The sequence below is a fragment of the Galeopterus variegatus genome, unplaced genomic scaffold (genome assembly GCF_000696425.1).
Source record: "Galeopterus variegatus unplaced genomic scaffold, G_variegatus-3.0.2 Scaffold1692, whole genome shotgun sequence".
NCBI classification, from domain to species: Eukaryota; Metazoa; Chordata; class Mammalia; order Dermoptera; family Cynocephalidae; genus Galeopterus; species Galeopterus variegatus.
Genome location: NW_007727803.1, coordinates 246,468 through 273,583, shown reverse-complemented (window position 1 = coordinate 273,583; position 27,116 = coordinate 246,468). Strand labels below are relative to the sequence as shown.

Here is a 27,116-nt window from a genome sequence, read left to right as displayed (position 1 = left end):
TATACTATGAGGCAAGATTCTAAGCACTATAGCCATTTATAGGCGCTTATCAGAAAAAAAAAAAAAAATTAAGGCTAGGAACAAGACAGCAACTAATTTTTGCACAATTAGCAAAAGGTGCCTACTCATGGCAGATATATTAGAAAGAGTCATAATGTCTGGTAGATGAGTTAGAAAGAGCCTCCACATTCTTAGCTCAGGATATTAGAAATAGGCTCCTCCCTCTGGGAAGATGCAGTCCCAAAGTTGGGTGTTTGTCTTGGCAAGATGACAGTGCCTTCATGCAAAGAAAAAAGCATTCCTTCCTCTGAGCAGAAACAGCTGCTTCTCAGGGTACATGTCTTGGCTTGTAGAGCCTGAGCTAGATTTCAGCACTCCATCAACTTCAGATGAGCACTTTTACACAGTGCCCAAACTGAACAACCATTCCTGTCTGGGAATATTAGCACAAATATGAATCCTAATCCACCTGTTGAGCTGCAAGCCCTCTGGTCAGTCACACTTCCTCTATACCTGGAAATTATCTGAATCTGTATGTTATAACCACAATTCTTCTCAATAGATTAATTTTAAATACTTGTTGAGATATATGGATTCAAAATTTTTGTGTTATTTTCTATGTAATGTGAACGTTAATCTTGAAGCATTGCACGGTAATTAATTGCCTAGAAAAAACTCAGAAACCTTCTTTCAACTCCTATTTTGAGCCTCTCTTCTGCTGTAGGCATCAGAACCTCAAGGTACACTATCTACTTTTTCTCCTTTTCAGCTTAATTGAATTGAATAAATGAATAATTCTGAGGGGAAAATAGAATAATTTAATCAGGCTCCCCTCGCCTCAGGGCCAGTGGGGGGTGGTTCAGTAAACATTGGGGGGCAGTAAGCGAGCCTGAGCTGCGCCACCACTTTGGCTGGTGTTTACTGCCTGGGGTGGCCCCGGCTGAGCCATGCTTTCCAACCTGCAGCTTCAAAGGACCTTTTTGGCCCGTTACCTAGCTGATAGACCTGCGTGTAAGGGGTCTGGGGACCCAGCCTGGCTTGTGATGGGTTTGTGACTCAGTCTGTGAACGGGCTTGAGGGGTCTGTGGGCTCCAGACCCAGCCTTAGCTAGACAATCGGCCCAGACGGTGCAGGATTACCGGAAGGTAATCCCGACAACTGTCGTGGTCTCCTGGCTTTGCAATTGGCCTCACGAACAGGATTAAGCGCTAGACAACTGGCGCTGTGAGGATTCCAGGCCTCAGCCTAGCCAGACAAATTCAGACTCATCTGTTAAAACTCCCAGATTATATTAATTATAACCTTTAAGGTGGAGACAGGTGAGTTTAAGTTTCTAAAATTACTTGTCCTTATAGCACACAGTTTGAAATTACCACATAAGAAAACAGATAAAGGAAAAACAGACAAAAGAAGAAATACAATAATTTCATAAAAAGGTTTGAATTCAATGGGAAGCTCATACACACACGCACACACCCCATATGTACTAATATCAGATGAGCTGACACTTTTTGCTTATTAAGAACTTTCTCTGCTGCTATCTAGTATTGATGATGATAAAGGGTAAAGGAAACAAACTTAAATACTGTTTGTGGGAGTCTGTCTCAGACTCCTTCTCTGGCTGTTCTTTTTCTATCTGATCCCTTAGATGTTAGAGGATTTCAGGACTTAATCTTGGGTCCTGTTTTTCTCTCACTAAACTCTCACCCTAGCTAACTTTGTTTATTCTCATAGTTTTATACTATTTCTATGTTAACAAATCCTAAAGATATCTCCAACAGATTTCTCTTCTTGGCACCAAATCAACAGAAATAGCCACGTACTAATAACTTCACTCAGGTGACCGGCCATACCAACATGTCCAGAATTGGGTTCTAAACCTCCCCCACCCCAAACTCCCCCCCCCATGCACCGTCTTCTCCATGGTTCCCAACTTCCACCTACCCAGTTGCTCAGCAAACTCTGAGGCATTCTCAGAACACAAGTGACAACCAAGTCCTCTTGTCCTTACCTCCAAAGCATGTCCAGTGTACTACAACGTCTTCCATCTACACCGTCACTACCATTTCTCGCCTTACCAGTCCCTTTACCTGTTACTTTGTTGCTCAGCCATCTCACCAACTTCATCCTGTATCACACTACTCATTCCTCAAAATGCACAAAAAGCATTCCTAGTCTATTAGTTCCCTGATCTGTCCTTGTTCTTCCCTCCCACAAAACCTTCACTCATGCTGTTCCCTTAGTTCGGCAATGCTTCGTGGGTCGGCTCAGACTCATCCTTCAGGTCTCAACCTACACATCTCCTACCGTGAAGACCTCCCCTGCATTTCCACCCAATCCGAGTTAGATTTTGCTGTGCCAGTTTCTCATAGCAGCTTCTATTCCTTTATAACATTTATCAGAACTTAGAATTATTCATTTATTTATATTAGTATATACTTACTTTATATCTAACTTAAATATTTAGAATATATAATATATTTGTGGTTCAAAAATCAAAAGATATATTAAGTCATACATTGAGAAGTCTCATTCCCATGCCAGTCTCCATCCACACTGATCCATCTGGACCATTTATTTATGCCATTTTACTATTTCATTATTTACTTTTCCTATGTATATACAAGTAAATATGACTATATTTTCTTATTTTGGTCCTTTTTTATTTTAATTTATCAATATACAATAGAGTTGATTTTTGTGTCCCTTTGTCAATACCTCTTTTTCTTCCCTCCTTCTCCCCTCTCCCCCACATCAACATCACACCTGTTCACATGCCTTAACAAAATCAAGGAGTTGTTGTGATTGTTGTGTCTTCTTCCCCCTCCCCCCATTTGTTTACTTATTTATTTTTATTAGCTCCCACAAATAAGTGAGAACATGTGGTATTTCTCTTTCTGTGCCCGGCTTATTTCACTTAATATAATTTTCTCTAAATCCATCCAAGTTGCTGCAAACAGTAATATTTCATTTTTTTTTTTATAGCCGAGTAGTATTCCATTGTGTAGATATACCACATTTTCCTAATCCACTCATCCAATGATGGGCACTTAGGCTTGTTCCAGCTCCCAGCTATCATAAATAATGCTATATGTAAATACAAGTAAATATGACTATATTTTCTTATTTTGGTCCATTTTAATAAAACCTAGCTTTCTACATATGCTACTCTACATTTCTATACTTTTATGTAAAACTGTATCTTAGCGATCATCCCATACTGATATATAAATTTCTTTTTCATTCTTTTTTTACCGCTGCATAATATATTATATGGAACCAGCTCTTGTTGGTTCCAGTCTTTCCCATTACAAACAATGCTGCAATTAATAACCTTGCACAAGTGCTATTTTGTACAGGTAGTTTGTCTAGGATATATGTCCTGGATAGTTGGGACAAACTAAAAAGCATCTCTAATATCAGCATACATTGCTAGGTCTTCCTTAGGATTTCTACAATTTTGTGTCATCACCAATGACATTTGAGAGTTCCTGTCTTCCCAGAGTCTTAAAAAATAAAAAGTATCCTTAAAATTGTGAATTTTTACCAGTCTGGTAGTTGAGAAATTGTATTTCAGTATAGACTGATGTAAATACTTTTGTTAAAAGTGTTATCCTTTTGTTAAAGAATTCACTACTATTATTTCTCTTTCTTTGAGCTACCAACACATGCCCACTTTTCTCTTGGGTCATCAGGTTTTTTTTTTTTCCTTTTGTAATTTTTAGGAGTTCTTTATATATAGAAAAATTAGCTTTCATCAGCAATATGTTGCAAATATTGATTCTTTGGTTTTACATTTTTCTTTTGACATGTTCTTTTGCCATGCAGAATTTGTTCGATTTTAGTTGTCTTGTTTAATTTATCAGTCTTTTCTTTGGGGCTTCTGGATATTGGGTCACAATTAGAATGGCCTTCCCCACTCCTATTTCCTTTTAGAATTTCTGTCTTGTTCTGTTTTGTTTTTGGACATTTAAATCTCTGATTCATTTAGAGTTTATCCTGATGCCAGTGGATATATGAACCAAATCTCTCTTTGTCCAAGTGACTACCCAGTTGTCCCAACACCATTTTTTCAAAGCCCATCTGTAACCCTCTGTTGATTTGAGAGCCACCTTTCATTCCAATAACTTTTGGGATCTCTTTCTACGCTTTCTCATATGTATGGCTATCAAATGTGTGCTTTCTTACTAGACTCTAAGTTGCATGAGAGTGAGGACTGTGTTTGTTTTGTATTGCCTATGTCCCCAGAGTTTAGAATAGTGCCTGGCACATAGCAGCATGACAGACCCTCAATACGTATTTGTTGTATTTGGTGAATATTTATGAAGTTCTAGGGAAATGTTTCCCTTTTCCTCACAAATAGGTTTAAAGGTTATTTAATAATTTTACTTTAGTAAAAAATATTTTACAGACAGCAGAAATAAAAAATTGGTGATACACAATATACAACATTATGTACTTCTATGTGAGGTACATAACATTTTCTCTGAAGCAAAATGTTAACATATTTTAAACAAAACCATTTAATTAGATTAATAGGAATCAAAGAATATTGATATGTTAACATCTAAAGGAAACATTTGTATTAAGAACTAATAAGATAAACCAATTTTTATATACAGTAGACACAGGGACTTTGCCAATGTGATATTAGTTCTTTCACCCATTTCTAAGTAAGCGTGGAGGTCCAAAATATTTAGTAAGTTGCAATATTTCTGGGAAGCATAATTTTGAAATGGAAGTGATATGTGAAAGCAAGTCACCTAGCTCAAGCCTGAGCATAGCCCATCAAGCCCCAGCATCTGCTTTTCAATATAACTTTGCTGTTCTTTTATTAATGTTTGACATAATTTGATACCCATAATAGCACTAAGTAGCGCATTCGCTCCCTTTTACCAGGAAGGAGACACAGACTATCAGTGGCTTAGAATCTGGGGATTTGCAAAGATCTCAGGACATATTCCTTGCAAATGTCAATTATCTACTGTATTTTAAAACTGCTGCATTCAATTGTAAAATTATTAATACATTTAGATTATTTGATTTAATTCCTCACTGGCAAAGCAGCAGCATTAACATCAAAATAGCACTCACCTTCAAAAGTACAAAATACATCTTAAAAATCAGATGTCAGTGAGATAGCAAGTAACTAACTATTAAATAGTAACAACATATTTAATAGCAGTTTTAATGGTATAAAAAATAAAAGCTAAAAATCTCCTCTATTCGGCAACTGATGCTATATTTTCCTGATCCTTATTATTGAGATAACTATTAAAGTGGCATGTTTCAAACATACTGGACTTAAAAATGTTTTTTTCAATTCTATTTAATGCAATCTCTTTAAAAATGAAAGATTCTGTGATAGAAACGTTACTACACTATTCAAAATAAAAGAACATAGGACTGGATAGAAGATATCTAGAACTTAATCCGTTAACATGAATTTACTATATTGTTACACTGAATGAATTTGTACAAGTCACACAGCTTCTCTAGTTATCTGTTACACATACAAAGTGAGGAGAATTTGCAGTAACATCCCTAATGTCCACTCAGGTTTTAAATAATCTGTAATGCTATATAGTTCTATGACCTGTCTTTAAACACACCATTCTTTAAGGCTATCTAGATGCTAATTTTAACTGATCACATATATCAGACTAAGCAGTAGATATTAAAGTGTATCTTAATTTGGATAGCTACTTTGCAAATCAAAATAAATAAATAACTATTCACTGAAATTGAACAAATTCTGCAAAATAAACTTCTAATTGATGGGATTATTCCAGATCTGTGCTATGTTGCAATTATATGCATAACAGCATTTCAGCTGAACTACTTACAATCATTTGATTCTCTAAAATGAGCAAATCAATAAATCTAGTTTTGCCAAGAGCATATATTTTGTACCAACTGTTAAATTGCCATACCCCAATAGTCTGAAAAATATATTACAGTTAAACAGTATAAATCTGCCAAGTACCTAAATAATAGTGATACAAGTTAACTGTATTGGACATTATGATGTTGTATAGAGTTCTTGCAATCCAAGAATTTAATTCCACTGGCATGTGCAATCTACAGGTTCCTGGAGAGTGAACATAATTTCAGTGCCATTTCCAGAGCAATACAGAGGTACAGTCAAGTTTCGCACTCCGTTTTCACGACAGCACTTGCAGAATCTTAGGTGACTTTCTACATTGATGTTATATATGGTAGCCGATGGGCATTTTCCATCACAAGATGCAACATTTATCTGAGAGGAGAAACAATGAGAAAAAAAGTCTTAAATTTTTAAAACACTGGTTATTATTTGTTTCCTAAGAAGTTGAGGAAGGTAAGGCTTTCTTCCTCATCACTTTAATCCTCAAACTTCTGCAAGATAGAAGGTTGTGAAAATATTAAGTTGAAACAACTCAAAGGGATGTTCCATGGTAGTGCTCAGCATAGCAATGCTGGCATTAATCAAAACATGAAATATGCACACATAATTAGACAGGTGCACGGAATATGTCAATCACAATCTAATGATTCTATGGGCACCTCTACTGTCATGGCTCAAGTAGACTATAAAATTATACAGGTTATATTAAATAGAGCAAGTCTACTTTTGCTGAATAAAATTGCATGGTTAAGACAACATATAGTAAAATATATTTACATTCAATTTCCACCTCTCTGGATTGTAATTTTCATTCAGAAATGTTGATTACTTATGCTAAAAATAATTCATATTTCTTCACAAAGACAATATTTTAGTATTAGGATGTAGGATTAATATCAAAGTTAAATATTATAAGTGTTGGCATTTTGCTGGCTTACAAACTTATTATTGCTGTGACTCATATACTTCTGGAAAGATGCATGCCCTTTATGTAAACAATGATATTTTTCTACTTACAGAGCTTTGGCTTACACAATCCTGTTTCCTTATGACTGTTTTAATGATCACTTTCTGGCATATTCTTTCGTCCTGTTTGCCTGATAAAATATAGAAGGTATTTATTCAGCAAAAGGTTAGTGTCAAATTGTTTCTTAATTCAATCAAACATATGAATATATTTACAATTGAAAATTGATATATTTATATGAAATCTATCCCAGTCTTAAAAGATATTTAAAACTCCACTTTTGTATATTTTTGTGCAATATTTATTTTCACTTTCTAAATAGACTATATTTTCTAGCTTTATATTTATTTCCATTTTTTATCTTATTGTCCTAGAATAATCATCATAATCATAAATCAAAAATATTCCACACGTGTAATAATGCTGACATCAACCTGTGTGTGGCATATATGTGTGTTTTAAGTAATTTTTGGAATAAACAATGATATGTATGGTATGTCTAAGTAAATATATATATACAAATTTTTGGAATAAACAATGATATGTATGGTATGTCTAAGTAAATATATATATACATAATTAATGCATAATACATATATACATCATTTTTAAAATAAAAATTAAATTTTAAGTAATTTTTGGAATAAACAATGATATGTATGGTATGTCTAAGTAAATATATATATATACATAATTAATGCATAATACATATATACATCATTTTTAAAATAAAAATTAAAAGATTTAAAACTATATTATCTTAATGGATATTAATATAAAATAATGAAAAATGTAATTGAATTATTTATCAACCATATTGAAATATATGGATGAGTCATACTTGATTTTATGGCTCTAAAAAGGTCTTTTATGATTTCAAATGGAAACACTTTGTATTCATTCAGGATATTTAACCTGCCTCTGTGTGTGTGATGGATTATTACTTGTAATACACCCAAGAATATATATTTAATGTTGTACATAGTAGATGTAATCCCTGAATCAATATGCAAAAGACCAATGTCCTCACCTCGCTCTGTTATTAATTTGCTTTGTCACTTTAGGAAAGTCATTGAGTCATTCTGCTGAGTTTCCTTCCTTGCAAAAGAGTAGAATTATATCACCAATTTTCAAATAAGTTTAGCCATAAAACCCTTATTTAAAATAAATGCTTTAAGAAATCGCAACATGTAGAGAAAATAAAGGTTAACCTGTTCCAGTTGAAGGACAGATGGATAGCTAAGATTGCCTGAAATTAAACCGTCCTTCTCAAGGTCACCCATTACCTCTAAACTGCTAAATTCAAAGGTCACCTCTCAGTTCTCATCTTACTTGACTTCTCAGCAGCACTGACCCAGGCCATCACTCTGTCCTCCTTAATACACTTTCCACACTGACTTCCTGAGCTCATAGGTTTTGGTTTTCATCCTATCTCACTCATGGCTCCTCCTCAGTCTCCTGGGCTGGTTCTTTCTCCTTTCCCTGACCTCTCACCTACGGTGTGACCCCAGGCTCAGTGTGACTGGTGGAGTGCAGGGCAGGCTGTTTTGTGCCTTATGGTGCTTTCATCCACCAATGGCTTCATTAGCCCTTCTGTTCTCATCTTAGTTCAAGAATAAAGAAGAGTCAAGAAAGAAATCATCTTTACCATGGTCTCTGTTCTATCACCTTCCTCCTCTCACTCCTCACGCTACAGCCACACGTTGCTGCTTCCTCCACTTTGAACACAACTCCCTGCCTGGCTGGCTTCCCTAGGACACCCGGTCTCTATTCAAATGACACCTCATCACGGAGCCCCCACTTAAATTAACAACCCAGATCCCCTCACTCTCCACTCCTTTTAGTCTTCACTTCTTTTCTTTATACCACTCACCACTACATGACATCTTGGTACCTATTTATGTGTTTAGTGTTTCTTCCTCTCCTTGATAATAAGCACGATCCAAATGTTGTTTCGTTCACTATTATAGTACCAGTGCCTGAAAGGGTGTCTGGCATGTAGGCACCCAATAAAAACCTATTTGAGAAGTTACTTCATTCAGTGAATGAGACTGGGACAGCATTAATTTATTCATAGCAGAGTTTGTACGAAAAGGCATTTCCAGTTCATTTCTCAGAGACTTTATTGTAACACATTTGGTTTAGCACAGCACCTGTGATAGTATCCAGCCTCTACAATCTCTTTCATACCATGGTCACCCAAAACAAAGACTACAGACAAGGGTTCTCTAATAACAAAGCAGAAATTACTTCACAAGTCCTTAGATGTCAGATGAGAGAAACCATGGTAGTTTGTTATTATTCTGCAACTTCAAAGGACTTGGCAGAGTTGCAAGATCCTGGGCCCAGGCATTGGAATGGCCTAAACCCATTACTGATTGGTGTAATCAGCTTCTCTGAACGTTCAGTTCCTCATCTGTGGGGGAAACTATACCTGCCTCCCAAAACTGTTGTGAGGATTAGTTGTGGTCTTGTCTGCAATGAGCTTAATGGAGCCTCAATATGTGGGAGGCACTAAATGGCGGTTCAAATGATCCGTCACACAGATCTTCCCCTGTATGCCCTCAGATACCATAAATGTACTCACTTCTCTAATAATTAACATGGGGTTACAGAAGCCAGGGCCTTAACATTGCCTATGACTCTATTCATGTATCTCATACATAAGGGAGAGTCTAGACTCGGAGGAGGGAGAAGGAAAAAGAGGTGAGGTTATAAAAATATAAAGTGTTATTACACTATGCACAAAAGTCCCCAAAACATAACTGTTACGGGTTAAATTGTGCCTTCAAAAAACTCCTTTGTACCTTCAGAAAGTGACCTAAGGTCTATGCAGAGGTAATCAAGTAAAAATGAGATCTTTAGGTGGGCCTTAATCCAATATGAAGTGTCCTCATAAAAGGGGGAAATTTGGAGAAAGACACACATGCAGGGAAAACACCATGCGAACATGAAGATGGCCTTTGACAAGCCAAGGAGAGAGGCCTGGCGTAGATCCTTTCCGCACAGCCCTCAGGAGGAACCAACCATGCCAACATCTTGGTTTGGACTTCCAGTCTCCAGAACTGAGACACTAATTAAATTTCTGTTGTTTAATTCACCCACTTTGTGAAACTTTGTTACAACAGGCCTACAAACTAGCATGATAACAAATTAGATGTCGGGCCATTTTATGGTGAACTTTTTGCTTGTTGGCTATATGTATGTGTGTTTTAAATTTGACTTTTCACTTATCAAGTAAATAAAAATTTGTTCTTCCTAGCCCTGCCAATAATCAACAGAGCTCATTATTCGGCTTCTTTCCTTTCCTGCAATATATCCTGGTGATGTTCCAGAATATCACAAGTAGTTAAGAAGCAGACCCAGAGTGGAGTCCCAGGAATACCACTCAAAAGAGGTATGACATGGACAAATGACTTAACCCCTTTAAGCTGAAAATCAGGATCATGTCAAAAACTGTTTCACTGGATTTATTTGAGGGATAAATATTGTGTAGAAAACTTAGGAGAGTTTCTGACTTATAAGCTATTATACGTAATGTTGTATCAATATTTTCATATATTTAATATTCTGTTTGGTACCATTGTACAGCTTTGAATAGACAAGACTACTCTTAAATATCCATGGGATTTAGCCCTTCTTGAAAGAAGTTCAGAAATCTCCCTTGAGAGGCATGATGATTTGTAGGTAAGAATCTGATCTTACACTATGGTATTAACTTGGATTGTGTTGTGTCCCTTTTCCTGAAACCTTCTCTAAACAATTTTAAAATTACTGCCTATGCCAATTTTCCTAAAACTCCTATCTTTATCCTGACATAAATTCATAGACATTTGAAAAAGAAAAAAAAGTGGTTGCATGAATAGCCCACTTAAAATCATTCAAAATCACTATGAAATAAACCTGATAATTCAAACTAATATAACATATATTGCATTCACATAACTTTAGTTATCAGAATAATTATGGGAACTCTTACATACAGGATATAAATACAATTTACAAAAATGGTATTTCCCAAAACTATTGTACAGAACCATGGACTTGTTCAAATAGGTTTGGCAAATACTGCTCTCCCTATGTCCTTATTGGAGTCACAGTGCAATTCTTATAGTAACCTACTTAACTTTGTGTAGTACAGCATGTTGTGAGCAAATTTGGCCATAGGACATTTTTAAATTTAAAGCCTATTAAAATCCTGCACAATACCTTTTGGGAAATGCCACAATAAAGAAATTTCCAATATCTAAATTAAAATATTCTAAATTAAAATACTTTACTTACACTCCAGAAGATAAAGACTAAATTAAAAAGTTATTAACCACATGACACAAAAACCTCTAAATAATATACTTTATAAAATTTGTTTCCCTCTTTGAATCACAGGAATTAAATTTTATGAGAAAAACTATAATCACCATGAGCAATTAAAACTAGTCTATCAGTTAATGCCTGTGATATGTCCTCACTTACAGATCTTGCAACAGCCTTCATTATAAAGCTTTACAATCCCTTCATTCTAGGAAGAGAGAAAAAGAATAAAGTAAAAACAAAAACCAAAAAAATACAGTGTTTATTCATTTCCTCTTTGACTAGAAATAAACTAACTTTCCCAATACCTTTATCAAATATCACAAAGCTTTTACAGAAAAATGATTGACATATATGGGAAAAGGAGGAATTGATAAAGGGACAAAAAAAATCAAGTATATTGTATATCGATAAGTTAAATTTTTTTAATTAAAAAAATAAAAATAAAAACGTTTATTTTAAAAATTAGGAGCAGATATTTTATTTAAAATTACATTATATCTATGTTAGTAATATGAAAAAGAGGGTAAAAATATTACAATATGTAAAAGGACACTTTTTAAATGCCACAAGATATTTTTTACCAAAGCAAAATAATAAAAGCTATTTTAAATAGAGACCACTATATATTTTTAACTCATCAAAATAATCTAAACTGCTCAAATAGATTAGATTGAGTTCCTGAATATAACTGAATGCTAAAATGACATATCTTTTTCTTTAATATTTTATTATTCAAAAAAATTCTCTACTTCAGCATGGCTCTTATCTAAGGCTAAATTAATAAAATTTTATTGATCAGCTTTTGGAATTTTAACAGTAATTGATAACTGCTTTAGTAAGTTGTTTTTTGCAATTAAAATATAAGAATAATGTACTCTATAAAAATTAGTCTGTAAAATAAAATTATGACTTAGTTTCTTTCCAGAACTGAAAATCTATGACCTTACTACATGTTAAATCTAGTTGGCCATCATTGTTAAAAAGACATATCTTTGGGGAAAAAAAGCAATGAGACTATGCTATGTATCTTCACACAGAACAAAGCTAATTTTTCATTAGGAATGTTATTATTACCTCAATAATTAAAGCTACAAAGGATCCTTAAAAATAAAAACTGTATCACTTTTCAAAATCTCCTTTCCCAATAGACTCTTCTCTGAAAGAATAGGAAACTGAGAGCATAAAACTAAAGAACTGGCAATGCAGTGATTTTGCTGTTCTCTAGTGGCCTGTGCTCAGCAATGCTAAGGCAAATGTCTCTTAGGCCAACAGCATTAAAAGGTGAATGAAATCACAAATCTGGCTGTTTGTTTAGGAAAGAAAATTGGCCAAACTCTGATTGATTAGTTTATTAATCCATATTAAAAGGGAGTCTAGGTCTAGTGACCAAATGATTTTTCAATAATCTTCATATCTACACATAAAAAACCCAGAGATAGCAAAGTGTCCATTGAAAGAGAGTCAAAATTATTTGGAACACCATATTTACTCAAAATAGCAAACTGAAGAAATATAATAGAGCTTTTATTTATTCATGAAAATAAAACATTCACCATAATAAATAAGCCACAATGTAATTATGAGCCTGTAAAACATATTAATGTGTATTTTCTAAATTATGTTTAATACTAAATTTTTTAGATATAACAAAGTACAAACCATTTTGCATTCAGTCTCATTAAAAGGGGGACAGACCATACTGTAGTTTAGAATCATTGTCCCTTCATCAGTCTTAACACATTCATATGTTGTGCAGTTATAGTGCCAGGTACTTCCCTCCTAAAAAAAAACAGAAAGAGTTACTGTTTTTCATATTAAAATATGCTATATATATTAAGTAGAATATTTCCTATTCAACTGAATCAAAAGCCAAATCAAGATGCAGAGAGCCTCTTGTGACATAAAATGTTCCATCCAAAAAAGGTCCAAAGATTTATCTGAAATGATTAAAAATATACATGTGTCTTTGTATATGTTAGGTTTTATACTAGAACCAGATATAAACATGAAATAAAGCAATAGAAAGGAAAGAAGTAAATAGATACCTGTTTCTACTACAAAATTAATTATCTAATTTGGCCAAGTGCCAAAGGTCTTGCTCTAATAGTTCCTCACTAATTATAAAACAACAAATCATATCACTTATACACCTCCTTTCTTGAGCTTTGTTTATTCTTCCTTCTACTCCCTTTTCATCAAAAAATTTAAAAAAAATATTTGGAATGATAGTGTTTGTTGACTTATAGTTGTAATTTTATATACCTTATGTTTATTTTAAAACCTAATCTTATTCTTTTAACAAATGTTTAAATATAAAAACTTTGTTTCATTCTTGATTTCAGAATTCTTATTCAGAAATAGTCAGCTGAAATAATTATTACATAATTATTGGGCTGTAATTTTTATTTCATAACTCACATTTTACAATAACAGTCAAACTGACTTGAAGATTTCTTATGAACCAGTAAAGAATTTTGATGACCTTAACCATTTTCTTTTCTCTAGATTTTATTTTAATTTATGAATAGTTCAGATCTTCTATGAATTTCAATTAGAAAAAAAACCTATTAAATAAAGTATTCAAATTTAGGAAGCACAGTAATATCTAATTTATCTGAAATCAAAAATTAGCTGTTCCATAGAAATATTAATTGTTCTTTTGTTATGATTAGAAATCAGCATTTCTCGAAGCCCATTTCTCACATCTGAAAAAAAATGAGGATCTATGATAAAAATTCATTTGAAAAACAAGTTAAACATATTTCTTTACAAAAAAATTATCAGATATTTTTATGTGTAACATATGTAACTGTGTCTTGTGTGTTGTAAGTGTGCTGCATATGGATGCGTTTATTGTATGTAGAGGTGTGTGTGTGCGTGGGGGGGGGGGGGGGGGGGGGGAGATAGAGATTTTCTAAAGTTATTTGACCCAAGAATGTCTTCTTCAGAAAGTAGTACAAAAAACTACCTTCCAAGAAACACATTTTAGAAAAGGGGGGGGGGGGGGGGGGGGGGGGGGGGGGAAGAGAGAGAGAGATAGAGATTTTCTAAAGTTATTTGACCCAAGAATGTCTTCTTCAGAAAGTAGTACAAAAAACTACCTTCCAAGAAACACATTTTAGAAAATAAAGAATTCGTACGTCATATATAACTGATGTTCCATTTTCCATATGAAATTTGCAGGACACATTTTTGCAGGTACCACAACAATCATAATCACTTGGGGATGGAATGTATGCCTGGTGCTGAAAATAATAATAATAATATGTTGAATAAGCCACACAACCATACCACTATTTTTAATGAATTAGTTCTTTCCAACATAACTATATGCTCTCTCTGATCACCTGCAACCATTTTTAAGGTTGAATTTGAGGAGCTTCAAATAATAATTGACTTTATAAAGCTATATTAAAAGTGAAGTAGATATTAACCTTTACATCTAACAGCCAAGATTCATCAAGCAGCTACGGCAACCTCAGGTCAAACCAGCTGTCAAGCTATAGATAATGAGACTCCTGAAGCTCAAGGTCATACACAGGAAAGTGAAAATCTGCATGACATAAATATATTGCACAATAATAGACTTCTCAAGAACTATTCAAGTGTATATTTTTAACTCATGGAGTCTTCCTAGTTCGAATTCTGTAGCTGCCAATTTTAGACTCATTAACTCTCACCAGAAAGATTTATAAGGCATACTTACAGCCTCACATTCTTTTGAACAGTTCACCATTGTAAAATTCAGAGTGTGAAAGCCTGTGTGGTTATCTTTTTCTTCCAGACACTCTATTGTGTAACAGAAGTCCCCTTTCAAATACTTTATCATAGATTGTCCGGGATTCAATACTGATACTTCTTGAAATACACACACATCATCCTTTTCTAAGGAAAGAAAAAATAGTCAACAAGAAAACATGATATAGAATTTTTTATTAATCCATCAGTGGAATTTATATTTAAGCCTAATTTTAAGTCTATATTTCTAATTTGTCTATATTTAAGTTTTCATTGTGATATGCCAATTTTTCAAAACCAGTGAAGATCTTCACTTTTATATGTTGTTAATAACCCAAGAGTCTACTTAATAATGACTGTAGCACATTTATTCCTTAACATCATAAGAAATTGATTTGTGAAATCAACTGTTGTTTATTGTTTAAACTTCCTCCAAAAGCTGTATTTTGTAGCAGGTTCCAGAATAGATCTCTAGAATAGGCAAGCTTCTTGCTGCTCCTTTTTCAGAATGCGTGACACGTTGGGTGTGGCTGTGGATGCAAAGCCTAATTCAATACCAGGACTTTTAATGATAGAACTGTTAACATTTCATGGTTTTTAAATGTTTTTATTTGGGGAAATTTTTTTAATTTTCTAGTGTTGCAAAATAAATACCATGTATATCGTATTTCATGATGGAGGCATCTGATTGAATAACACACTGTTGTATTTTTAGAAGTGGCATATCACGGTAGTCTGGGATAGGGATGAAAAATTCAGCTCAGAAGCTGTTTGTGCCTCACCAACACTGAACTTAAGCCTTCTCTCATATAAAAATATAAAAATTTTAAGCCATTGATCAAAACTTTTTTCCTATTAGCCTGCTAATATTTAAATATGAAGGTTTCTGTTTCATAGAAAAATCCACTCTATGCTCTGCATTATTAACATCAAAGATAATAAAACAATGGGTGAAAAACCCTTACACTTATAGATGTTGTCTATTTTTAAAAACTTAAATATAGAAATATTAAAAAGAACCCTACTTTAAAATTCTTTGAAGTCTCTGAAAAAAATATTTACTTTTCTGTCCTATTATCAAATATTTCAGAACATTTAGCATAAAAGCATAAAATGAAAAATAATAGTACATCTTTACACTCAAATACTGGTGAATGGCTTAAAATGTGTAACATATATCTCAAAGAAAATCTTTTTTAATTCACTAATAATGAAAAATAGATACCAATAATATTCACTAATAATTTGAGTTACAAAAAATATAGTTACCACAGAGATACTTTACACATCCACAGTCACTCTGAAAGTTATGGTCTATTGTAGTAAATTCTCCCTATTAGAAAGATATTATTATTATTATTATTATATGACTTACCATGTATCTTATTATATGACAATTGTAAAATATATACATATGCATTCATAACATTTAGTAAGTTTCCTACCACACAGCCAGACAAACAGCAGGTGTTTAATAAATATCTGATAGTGAATAGGCTTGGATTAACTCTGTGGTCACTTAATTAGTAGCTCATGGAAAAATTCATTATAAATAATGTGCCTAGGGATCACTCGATCTCTCCAAGCATTTATTTCTTTATCTACTGAGTAAAGGTGGATATGGTGATCTTTATGGTCTGTCTTAACTTTCAAATTGTATTGATTCTGAGCTTCTGGAAGGCAATCAGAGATAACACTTGCCAACCCTGGGAAATTCTTGCTTTGGGCAAATAATAGAGGTGGTCCAGGGCTCTGATGTCTGCATCTGAGCAAGGCTGTCACAGCATACAGAACAGGCTCAGTAACAGGACTGCCTTTGTGCCAATCCTAGCTCTGCTACTTGCCAGCCGTGTGATCTAGGGCAAGTTACTTAACCAGTCTGCTCCTCACTTCCCTCATCTGTAAACTGGGGAAAATAACACTGCCTACCTCTTAGGATTGTGGAGAGAAATAAATGAAACAATATATGTAAAGAGCTTAGAATAGGACTGACACATAGAAAGTGCTATATAACCTTTAGCTGTTAGTAATTTGTTGTCATGACAGATGCTCAAACTTTGTTCTATCAGAAATGATATTCCCCCAAGCAAACACAGGACTAAGCTTAAAGTTTCAAAATGGTATTTTAAGCCTCCACTTTTCCTTCATGCATTTAATTTTCATATGACATCACTAATAAAATAAATTTGATCCTTGACCCAAAGAAATGATTTAAGTAAATTCATATATACAAATGAATATACAAATGGCATGTTTTCCTGTTAAGCTAATAACATCTTACTTTTTACAGTGCCTTATAAGTTGTAAAGTAGTTTCGTAAACATGAACTCATTTGATGTTTTAGGACTTTAGTCATTAGAAAATACCAGTGGGATTGGAAATAAAATGTCAGAATAATGGAGTTAATAATAATAATAAATCAGATTATCCTAGTATGTAAGCTACTCCAGAGATGAAAGAAGGAAGCATTAGGCTGTACTAACTCTTTTAGGTCACTTACTCACCTACGTTTTAATAGTTAAAGCCAAATCGCTCTCTCTGTACTCTCAAACTTAGGCTTAAATCATCTGTTCTCCCCTTCTATGCTTATTTCTTTCAAGATCTTATCCATATATCTAGTTATACTTTATTCTTGTAAGTATACAATTTCACACAGAGGGAATGAGATATTGCTCTACAAATTCATAATATTACATGAAATAAGATGGTGCTTTTTTCCACCAAGTGAGCATCCCTCTCCTTTGAAGTCAACAGCAAAGTCACTGTAGGTTGTTTCTACTTTGGGGTAATTATAAATAGTGCTGCTATGAACATTCAAGTACAAGTTTTTGTATGGAAATATGTTGTCATTTCTGCTGGGCATATACCTAGGAGTGGAATTGCTGGGTCATATGGTAAGTCTAATTAACCTTTTGAGTAACTGCCAGGCAGTCTTCCAAAGCAGCTGCATCATTGTACATTGCCATCGGCAGTGTATAAGGGTTCCAATTTCTCCACATCTTTGACAACATGTGTTATTTTCTGTCTTTTTAGTGGGTGTGAGGTGGTGTATCTCTGTACTTCTGATTTGCATTTAATTGATGACTAATGATGTTAAGCATCTTTTTATGTGCTATTGGTCATTTTAATATCTTATTCGTATAAGTATCTAGGTATAGCCATACAAAGGAATAGTATTTGACAATAAAAAGAAATAAAGTCATGACACATGCAACAATATGTATGAACATTGAAAACCTTATGCTAAGTTAAAGGAGCCAGACACAAAAGACCACATATTATTATATGATTCCCTTTATATGAAATATACAGAATAGGACAATTCATAGTGGCAGAATGATTTCTGAGGGCTGGGAGTTTGAGGGAAATGAGGAGTTACTGCTCATAGGTACAAGGTTTCTTTTTTGTGGTGATGCAATTGTTCTAAAATTGATTGTGTTGATGACTGCACAATTCTGTGAATATGCTAAAAAACACTGAATTGTATAGTTTAAATGGCTGAAAATTGTATGGTATGTGAATTATGTTTTAATAAAGCCATTATGAAAGAAACACTGCAAAGCTCTAAAATACTCTTCAGGTTGAAATACCTTTGTTGTCTATGTGAATAAACTAATGTGATGTTAAAAAAATCACCTTAGTCACTAAGACTAACATTAGCCATCATTCAGAGTGAATACTCAGGAACACTGGGTTAGGTCAATGCTTGTGTAGAACCATGAACGTCAAATCTAAGTCATCACACATGGACAGTTATGCATATTTGGGTAAGATGTTCAAGGATATTGAAACTACTACTGTAGTTATGTTCTGTGTGCCTACAACAGTACTAATATGTAATATAGCATACACTCAATAAATGCTTGGAATATTAAGTATTGTCAAAATTTGATTCATAATTAAGTCTCATATTAAGACATTGAGACTTGAGCTGGAAATAAGCTAAATAGGCCAGCTACTAACACAAATTTGGGGGAAGGAGAAGAACACAAGAAAAGGGAAAGTGCAAAATGGTAGGAACCTATTAGGAAAAAAAAAAAGCAGAGTTAAGGTAATGATCAGATCGAGGTTAATGAATTAACATAAAGGCTTCTACCCAAAGAAGCTTCAAAGTGCCCAGACATAGGAGGCATAAATTCCCACAGGAAGAAGAACTTGGTACTTATTGTTATGTTAGAAGTTATTGAAATGCTTATAAGACACTGTTACCTCTTTCAGGCCAGCAAAAGAGCTCTAAATGAGGTTGGTTATAAGTGGAATCTCAGTGTCTCTATTCTGAGCTGTTTCTCTGACCAACTGGAGTGTTTGTCCAACTATACACACACAACACATACATGTTACAAAAGGCCAAAACTGTAGAGTGTTAGAAATCCTGATTCTCATTTGATTTTTAGAATAGGGTTTTTAGGTAATGCATGTATGGGGCAAAAGCCCTCAATTTAGGGGACAAAAGTCCACAGATAATGTGGCAAAAGCCCATCTAATCAATTACAATCAAGTATATGTTGATTCTCAGTTGATTTTTAGAATAGGGTTTTTTTGGTAATGCATGTATGGGACAAAAGTCCACACATAGTGTGGCAAAAGCCCATCTAATTAATTCTAATCACTGTTTAGGGATGGGATTATGTACTTTGACTAACATACTGATTGTTGTTAAAAGATGTTGAAAGAATTGTTGTAGGAAAAAATGTGAAAAAATGTTTGCTAAGGACAAGCTGTTTGTTAGTGGAAACTTTAGCAAGAATTATCATAAGAGTGTAACTTTTGTTTAAATCATTTGGGGAGAGGTTACATTTTGGGTTAGATAATGATCAATGGCAATCTGATCAATTTAGCTTTTCACAAATTGTACTTTGGAATGTCACCTTGTTAATTTAAGTGATGTTACTAGTTTCCATTGTTTAAGCTATACTTAGCTATAGATAACTTTTGTCACATTGCCCGTGTCTTTGTGTCCTTTTGAAATGATTGAATCAACTGATTATTCTTGTGAAACTTCCTTGTCTTTACTATAAAAAATAGATGCTAACTTTGAATAGGGGTTGTACCCAGTTTTCTCCTTTTAACAGAGGAGTTTCTGAGGTGCAGTCCCTTTGGACTTCTCATTACATTCATGTTGCTTTGAGTAATCCTTTTTTGCATCTCTGTTACACAGAAGTGTGACACAAAAACTTCCATCTGCCCTTCTAGATTCAACCCCTCCCCTTATGTACAGATCTCACTATACCCAAGGTCCTCATTCCTGCATGTCTCTTTGCTGATCTTCTGCACTTTAATATTTTACTGCCCATATCCTGCTACACAGGAAGAGCAACGTTTTCTCCTTAAAAACCATTTTCATCATAATTCCCATCCTACGCAGGACCCTTTTCATCTCCTATCATATTAAATCTGCACTGAGCTCCACAGGGTAGGATTGTAAGTTTTCAAGTGTCTGGTACCACAACTGCACATAATTGGTTTTCAACAAATGTTGGTCAAATTAGTAACTGAAAAGAACAAATAAATTAATAAAGTTTAAATTCCTCATTCTTACCTTTAAAGCCCATTCCTATCACCCCAATTTGGATAGGTTTTGATCTCTCATTGTTCTTCTTCCAGTTAGCTCTTCTTCCAGACAATAGAGAAGTTGCTGTCCTTTAGCATATCTACCTTATCTCATACATTTGTGCATTTACTCTGTTCTTAGTAGCCCCCATCTGGAATAGTTCAATGGCTTTCATTCATTATTCTTAACCTGACTATCACTCTCTTCCAAGCTTTTCTTGATGGTCAGCCTCCCTAGAAAGTTCTCCATGATGATCTCCACCTTGTGGTTAACATTCTGAGTATTGTGTTTATCTTGTAGTAATAATGATAGCTAATAAAATTAAGAAATTAAGTTTTAATGTGCCCCCCAAAATTATAGTGTCAAATGTTGATGCTAGCCCAAACAATCTACAAATACAATTCTCCTATAAAAAAAAAAAAAAAAAAAGATAACACGTGTTGGCAAGGATGAAAAGAAAAATTGTTGGTTGGAATGTAAGTTAGTACAGCCATTATAGGAAACACTATAAAGGTTCCTCAAAAAATTAAAAATAGAACTACCGTATGATCCAGCCATCCCATTAGGTGGATATCCAAGGAAGTGAAATCAATATGTTGATTGGATATCTGTGCTCTTGTGTTCATTGCAGCATTATTCACAATAGCTAAGATACGAAATCAATCTAAGTGTACCTCAATGGATGAATGGATAAAGAAAATGTGGTATATATACAAAATGGGATACTATTCAGCCTTAAACAAGAAAATCTTGCCAATTGTGACAACATGTATGAATCTGGAGGACATTATGTTAAGTGAAATAAGCCAAACACAGAAAGACATACACTGCATGATCTCACTTATAGACAGAACCTAAAAAAGTTGAACTCATAGAAATTGAGAGTACAATGGTGGTTACCAGGGCCTGGAGGTGGTGGGGATGTTGCTCAAAGGATACAAAATTTTAATTAGATAAGAGGAATGAGTTCGGGAGATCTTTTGTACAACATGATGACTATAGTTTACAACAATGCATTGTACAGTATTCTTGAAGATTGTTACGAGAATATACTTTAAGTGTTCTTACCACAAAAAATAATGTTTGTGAGATAATGCATTAGTTAATTAGCTTGATATAGCTATCCTACAATGTATACATATTTCAAAACATCATGTTGTATATGATAAACATATACACCTGTTATTTGTCAATTTAAAACAACAAATAAGAAAAAAATTTAAACTTTTAAAAATAAAGAATAAACACAAAGGTTGTACAGTGCTCCCAGTTTGCCTTCAGAAAACCTATGTGTCCCAGAGAAAGAGACTGAAACTGGAAAAGGGGTGGGTCTAACTTATAAGGAAAAAATAATAATAATAAGGAAATTAAGTTTTAATGTGTCAAAAAAGTAATAATTATAGCTAATACTTATTGAGTTCTATCTATGTGTCAGGTACTAAGTATTTAAATAATATTAATTTATTTTGCTTCTGTGATAAGACATTGTTACTATTTTTATATTACAGATGAGGAAAGTGAGGCAGAGCTAGAGAAAGGCAAGGACAGACAGAAACAAGGTAGTCACACATTTGCTTTTGTTCTTGTTTCAAATTGTGTCCTGGCTGCATTTTGTAAGGAAAATAAAAGTGTTAAAGCAGAATAGAAAGAACAAAAAATAGACACACACAAAAACAACTCCTTGGTTTGAATCCTGAAGATCTCAGTAAATCATTTGCTCTCTTGGACCTCAGTTTCCTTACTTATAAAATGAGCTGAAAATACTTACTTTGTGAAGATTCAGTGAGTTAATATACTAAACATATTATGTAAATTGTGAAGGTTTGAGAAATATAAGGTATCATAATTCTACTCTGGTGTAGATGTACACGTAGTGCACACATAAAATAATCAAATGTGTGTGTAGTGCACACACAAAATAATAAAGCTGAAACATTTTGTGTAAATCATAGATGATAACTCTAATCATTAGAGCATATGTTGGATTAATGCCTTTCAAATAAAACAGTGGCATTATAAGAGGGATTCTGTTATTTTTAAACTGCCTCATTTGTTCCCCAGAATATAGATTTCAGCTGGACAGTCTGAATGAACTTTCTAAGAATACACATTGTTTGATAAGGAAAAGAAAAAACGAATATATCTTTGGAAAAGAAAACATGCCTTCTCTAAAAAATAGGGCCAGGAATATATTATCTTTCTCAAGTGTTATAGGTATATCATGAAGGTAAATATTTAAAGAAGACAAAGACTTGTTAAGCACCATTGGATGCATCTATCTAAAATGGTTAAATAAATGACACTATGGTAATCCTTATCATTTCTAAAAATGAAATCTTTGGAATGTCTAAAAGGTTTACATGTTCACAGATAACTCTTAAGAAGGTACAGGCAGTTCCATGGTTACACTCTCCTCCTCTACAACAAATATATTGTTAGTGCACTTTCTTAAAGAATCATTGGAGACACTGTTCAATATTTTTTCAATGTTTTGCTGCATTTTAAGGCCAATGAACTTGAGTAGATATAAGACCAGTAAATTCATTCAATAGTTAAAAAAAAGTAATAATTTCCTATCTCAAGTAAAATATAAAAGGTTGACTATTCCCTAATAGCAGAGCACATTATTTAAATCTACTTCAGTACAATTTAATAAGAACAATTCCATTAACTCTGAGAAGAATTCAGAAATGAGAGAGATAAGGGAAGAAAAAACTGATTTAAATAATAGGAAAAGTCAATCAAAATATGTGTTCTTACCACTTCACAAGTTGTCATAACAAGGTTTTCACAGTTACATTCTAAAAGGCAAAAATTAACATATTTACACTAATCAGAATATGTTAATTTATTGTAATAAAACTTTAAAGTATGAAAACTATTTACCACAATGCCATATTGGACAACATTGACCAGATACATTTTCTTTCACAAGATTCATATCTTCTGCACAGTTGAGTAATGGTGTAGGACAAAGATTTGGCTCACAAACTAAAAAGAAAAATTACATGAGTAAAGATTAATTTCATGCAATTGCCGTTTCCCATTACCTACCATTTAGTTCACCACCATTACTAATGTAGTACACAGATTCATGGCTGGCTCTCCCACCACCCAATTGCCATGTGTTGGCGGGGACAGAACAAATGACTCATAAGCAAGTACAGCAACAGTAGTAGTGCTGAGACAGCTCATCAAGTGAAAAGCCCTGCAAAGGGTTCTGATATAACAGTACAACCAAGATGCACTGGGCTTCTTAAATATTGGACACATCTAAATATTTTAAATTAGTTAAAATACACTTACCACAATAATACTGAGGACAACAGAAGTCTGTCGTATTAAGATTCACCGAGAGAAATTCCCCATCAGTACATAGTGGAATAGGTTCAGTGCAAGATTCACAAACTAAAAGTGAAACAAAAAGCCAAAAGTCACAGCTGAGCTAAAAACAAATTAATTATCAGTACAGATTACCATACAAATCAAATCAAAATAAAATATAAATATTTTAAATTAGTTAAAATACACTTACCACAATAATACTGAGGACAACAGAAGTCTGTTGTATTAAGATTCACCGAGAGAAATTCCCCATCAGTACATAGTGGAATAGGTTCAGTGCAAGATTCACAAACTAAAAGTGAAATAAAAAGCCAAAAGTCACAGCTGAGCTAAAAACAAATTAATTATCAGTACAGATTACCATACAAATCAAATCAAAGTAAAATACATTATGTTTAATAAAATAGGAAACAAAAGAAATAAGATATATCTTTTTACTTGGTCATAAAAACAATAATTCTGCTGGAGTATATTGCTTTATACTTTTCAAGCACAGTGACTTATAGAACACTATCTTAGCAGAAATATAGGGCATTCAGGTTTCCAGAGTAATTTATTCATACTAGGATCAAAATAACGTTGAATGATTTATTTAAGTTTTCTTTACTCACCCCTTGTGATTACTACAATTTGTGGATGAACATTGTAATAGCCACTTGTTCTTTGGGCTGTTCAGCATCCCCTCCCAACCGTGATAACAATGATCTGAATGACCTTGAAGAAATGCCCCACCCACACAGATTGTTCATAAAGGTGCCTCACCCTCCCAGGCACTAGGTAGGAAGAGCCACATTAGATCAGAATCTCTCTCAATAGAATCTGAATCATAAATAGAGGCAAGCCAGGATAAGAAATACATGGAGTTGGCTCACCTATTATTGACTTTCACCTAGAACAGCTGGTTTCTCTCCTTCCAAGAACTTGGCTATTTTACTTCATCTTGATCCTATGTACTGCCTTAAATCCTTCAATAATTGTTTGTGCTTAAGCTAGCCAGAATCAATCAGTTTTTGCCACCTGCAGGAAAATAACTTTAACTGATTCAAAGAGAGGTGTCTTGATTTTCATAGGTACATTTGAAACCTACATTAATCACCTATCTTTGATATGATAATTTATTTGAACTACAAAACAGACTTCATTATTTTTCTATTTTCACTTCATCAGACAGAATATTTAGTTCTAGTCATTTCCCAGACAACCTTGTTTCTAACATTCTCTTGAGATAGTCATAGCTCACACATGATATACAGAAAATTGAGTTTTAAAGAGGACCTATAATGTCTTAGCAGAGCCCATTATTATAGTTGGTTCTTTAAAGAAAGCCATTGCTAAATTTCTCTTCAAAGACCTTCAAAGCCTTATTTATTATGGAGAAAAAAAACCCTTGATTTTATTATCTTGGTCGTGCTTGTACTGATTAAGTTTTTGGTGATGGGAAAAGGTACTAATTGTAGTAATTGTCAAAAGTCATTTAAAATGCTGTACTTTCTTTTCTGCAGTTCTATTCAGTTGAATTCCTATGAGTATAACATTAGAGTATTGGTTATATTCGTTATCAGTCCCATGAAATGCACATCAAATAAGAGATTTTCACTAGATCCTCCCTCTTTTTTCAAGAAATTATCTCTGGAATACTCACCACAGAAGGGGGAATAACAGCAAGGTTCTTCCTGTCTAACTTGAATCATGAATTGGTCTCCTCTACATTCTGGCGTTGAAATACTGGGGCATTTCAGTGGGTCACATTCTGCAGAAACAAAGATATTTGAAAATTTGTATAGAGAGAGATGATAAAATAAATGAAATAGTGTTGTTTCATTGTCTTTGAACTTAGTGATAATTGACTTATTTTAAAGATCTTACTGTTAGTGAAAAATATGTAAGAAATAGCAGTACACACACACAAACACACACACAGGTACTTCGAAGAAAAGTTCATGGAAAATAGAATGAAAAAATAATAAGAATCTTTCCATGAATTTTTTGAAGACCGCTTCGTATCAATATGGAAAAATCACAGGTTTAAAAAATTATCTTTAGCAAGATAACTCCACGTCTTTTATAATAAATCATTTTCTAGGAGATGAAAAGAATGAGAATCTAATCCACTATTCTGAATGAACAGTGAACCTCACTCTTATTTTTCCTAATTGATTCCTCACCGCATTTGTACTGTGGACAGCAGGAAAGAGGGCTATAGCCAACAATCAACTTTTGACTGTTCGTACACGTTGGAATGGTAGTTACACACAAAGTCATGTCACATCCTAGAAATAAGAAACAGAAGCATTAAAATATTAGTGACCATAACTAAAATCTTGTGTTGCTAACTGAAAGCAGGGAAATAACTCACAATCCATGTTTTTACAGTGCAATTAAACCCATTCAGTTCACAAAATGGGCCATTGGTGAAAAGGCAGCAGCTTTCAGGTTTGTCTATTATTGTCTTTCACCCCTGATTGCAGGAAGTCAAAGATTCCCACATCCTTTCTCTTGTAATGTATTGCTGAACGTTTTTAATTGCTAATAGCCAGAGTTTTGCATGTTCATTTTCAAAATCAACAAAACCACAATGAGGCGAAACTTGCTTTGAGAAAATGACATTTATGGCAGTGTTTCATTATTACCTCAACCTGTACATTTTTGTGTGTAAAAAATGCCCTGCTTTTTCACAAAGAATATCAACATATTTTGGTGGAATTAAATGACTACAAGGCTTCTGCACACATACCACAAACTTCCTTTGAACAGCAGGTCCGCTCATCAGTGATGCCCATGACAACTTCAGCTTCCCGTACACAAATGGGCGAGGGCTCTTCATCACAGTCAGGTTCTATAGGGATAATGCTTCCATTCTCCAAACATTTGTATAGGGCGCATTCGTCGATGCCCCCATTCCAAATCTCCCCAGAGGTGCGGGGTTGGTTTTCACTATCAGTGCATGCTTAAAAACATGAACGATGTTATGTCACTCATAACCTGGGCATTAAAATAATTCAGGCTGTCATGTTTTGCTTTCAGATCATGACATGGTCCATTGATGTAGATGACATGTCACAAATCTATACTTTCTCAGATTCCTCTTTTCTTTTATCAGCTACTATTTTACATTTTTCCTTAATGATAGTTTTTACATAGTCAATAGAAAATATTTTTCCTTTCTACAACTATCTGTAAATTTGTGTTTTCTTCTATAAATAAGGTGTTTTATTAATTATCTTTGATACGTTTTAACTCTTGTTAGTACAATTTATTTACCTTAGACAAACCCAGTGATGTAAATTAAAATAAGTTTTAAAATATTAGCTGTT

General features: G+C 33.8%; 1 protein-coding gene across 1 annotated transcript in view; it reads right to left on the bottom strand.

The window, feature by feature from the left end:
- Positions 1-6,058: 6,058 nt before the first annotated feature.
- OTOGL (otogelin-like) overlaps positions 6,059-27,116 on the bottom strand; it is a 164,205-nt gene continuing 143,147 nt past the window's right edge. Inside the window, exons 46-58 of the mRNA XM_008578479.1 lie at positions 26,537-26,749; positions 25,968-26,072; positions 25,445-25,552; positions 23,993-24,094; positions 23,344-23,448; positions 23,218-23,258; positions 16,176-16,239; positions 14,875-15,053; positions 14,309-14,413; positions 12,828-12,947; positions 11,328-11,373; positions 6,905-6,984; positions 6,059-6,259 (exon numbers count right to left, since the gene is read on the bottom strand). Coding sequence (XP_008576701.1) covers positions 6,059-6,259; positions 6,905-6,984; positions 11,328-11,373; positions 12,828-12,947; positions 14,309-14,413; positions 14,875-15,053; positions 16,176-16,239; positions 23,218-23,258; positions 23,344-23,448; positions 23,993-24,094; positions 25,445-25,552; positions 25,968-26,072; positions 26,537-26,749 — 1,469 coding nt within the window. The remainder of the gene's footprint in view (positions 6,260-6,904; positions 6,985-11,327; positions 11,374-12,827; positions 12,948-14,308; positions 14,414-14,874; positions 15,054-16,175; positions 16,240-23,217; positions 23,259-23,343; positions 23,449-23,992; positions 24,095-25,444; positions 25,553-25,967; positions 26,073-26,536; positions 26,750-27,116) is intronic.